The sequence below is a fragment of the Daktulosphaira vitifoliae genome, unplaced genomic scaffold, assembly GCF_025091365.1.
Source record: "Daktulosphaira vitifoliae isolate Bord-2020 unplaced genomic scaffold, ASM2509136v1 Scaffold_1530, whole genome shotgun sequence".
Classification (NCBI taxonomy): domain Eukaryota; kingdom Metazoa; phylum Arthropoda; class Insecta; order Hemiptera; family Phylloxeridae; genus Daktulosphaira; species Daktulosphaira vitifoliae.
The window spans coordinates 1-1,651 of record NW_026101090.1 but is presented as its reverse complement, the minus strand read 5'-3'; the positions used below and the strand labels follow the sequence as shown (position 1 = coordinate 1,651).

The 1,651-nt window shown below is 31.3% G+C and overlaps 1 protein-coding gene across 1 annotated transcript; it reads right to left on the bottom strand.

The window, feature by feature from the left end:
- Positions 1–251: 251 nt before the first annotated feature.
- LOC126909836 (uncharacterized protein K02A2.6-like) lies at positions 252–1,211 on the bottom strand (the record flags this gene model as incomplete). Its single annotated transcript, XM_050692255.1, has 1 exon — positions 252–1,211. A coding segment is annotated over exon 1 (960 nt), but the record flags the coding sequence as incomplete, so codon positions are not given.
- Positions 1,212–1,651: the final 440 nt, after the last annotated feature.

Below are 1,651 nucleotides of genomic sequence, written 5' to 3'. Positions count from 1 at the left end.
CGGTACCTCACTCCATCTTCCCCCGCCACAATAAAAGACCTCGGAGTACTGGCTAAATCTACTACTTTCCCTCGCACCCATTTTTTTATGTTATAGTCTGTCTTAAATAACACATTATCCCCAACTTGTAACTCTTTAAGATTTTTACTATTTTTATCATGATAATTTTTTTGTTTTTGTTTTCTGCTCAAAAGATCATTTTTTATTTGACTTAAACTTAACTTAAACGGCTCTAATAAATTATTTACTACCGGTAACTTATCTTTTAATCTACGAGACATCAACAATTGAGCCGGTGATAGCCCCAAATCCTCTATTGGTGTGTTTCTATAGTTCAACAGAAATATATCTAAATTGCTCTTTTTCTCCTCTGATTTTTTTAAGATTTTTTTACATGTACTGACAGTCTTTTCTGCCTGTCCATTGCTTTTAGGATAATGCGGACTACTATAAATTGATTTAATGTTCCATTCAGTGCAAAAGTGTTTAAATTCTTGACTGTTAAATGGAATGTTGTCCGAAACAATCTCATCCGGGCAACCATGAATAGAAAAAATGTTTATAAAGGTTTCTATTACCTGTTTAGCAGACTTATCTTTAATTTTTCTAAGCTCAAACCACTTTGAAAAATAATCAGTTACTACTAGATATGACTTTGATTTATACTCTAAAATGTCTGTGCCTCTTTTCTGCCATGGCCTACACGGAATATCATGACTTAACATCGGTAATTTACTATTGTTACTTTTAAATGTATCACATAATTCACAATTATTTACAATTTTTTCAATATCATTATTGATTTTAGGCCAGTAGATTAACTCCCTTGCTCTAGATTTACATTTATTAATACCAAAATGACCTTCATGTAAAACATTTAAAACATATGCCCTCATAGCTCGTGGAATGACTATTTTATTATTAAAGAATAACACACGATTAACAACTGTCAAATTTTGTCTTATTTTGTAGAAACTAGACATCTCTCCCTGTATGCTATTACTGTTGGGCCAATTATTATTTACACATTCTACAATCATTCTATACTCATGATCACCATCTATTGCCTCTGTTAATCTATTTAAAGTTTCAGTACTTATCGGACAAACAGTTTTTATGTCGTGTATATTATGATACACGTCCTCGATAACATTTTTATTACCAATATCATTATGAAGATAATCTCTACTGAGCGCATCCGCAATAAACATTTTTGAACCGGGCAAATATTCTAATTGTATATTATACATAACAATTTTTAAAAGCATTCTTTGTAGTCTAGGTGAAACTTCGTTTAAATCTTTTTTTATTATCGACACCAAAGGCTTATGATCCGTCTTTACTAAGATGGGCCTACCAAAAATAAAATAATGGAATTTTTCACAGGCAAAGACTATTGCCAGCAACTCTTTTTCTATTTGAGCGTACCTTTTCTGTGTTTCAGATAAACTTTTAGACGCATAAGCTACAACTGAACCCTCTTGCAATAAAACTGCTTCTACGCCATCTTTTGATGCATCAGTTTGTACTTCGATTAATTTGTTATCATCAAAGTGTGCAAGAATTGGTAAACACGTTAATAATTTTTTTATTTCATTAAATGAGTTTTGTTGTTTATCTGACCATTCCCACTCTATTTTATCTTTTGTTA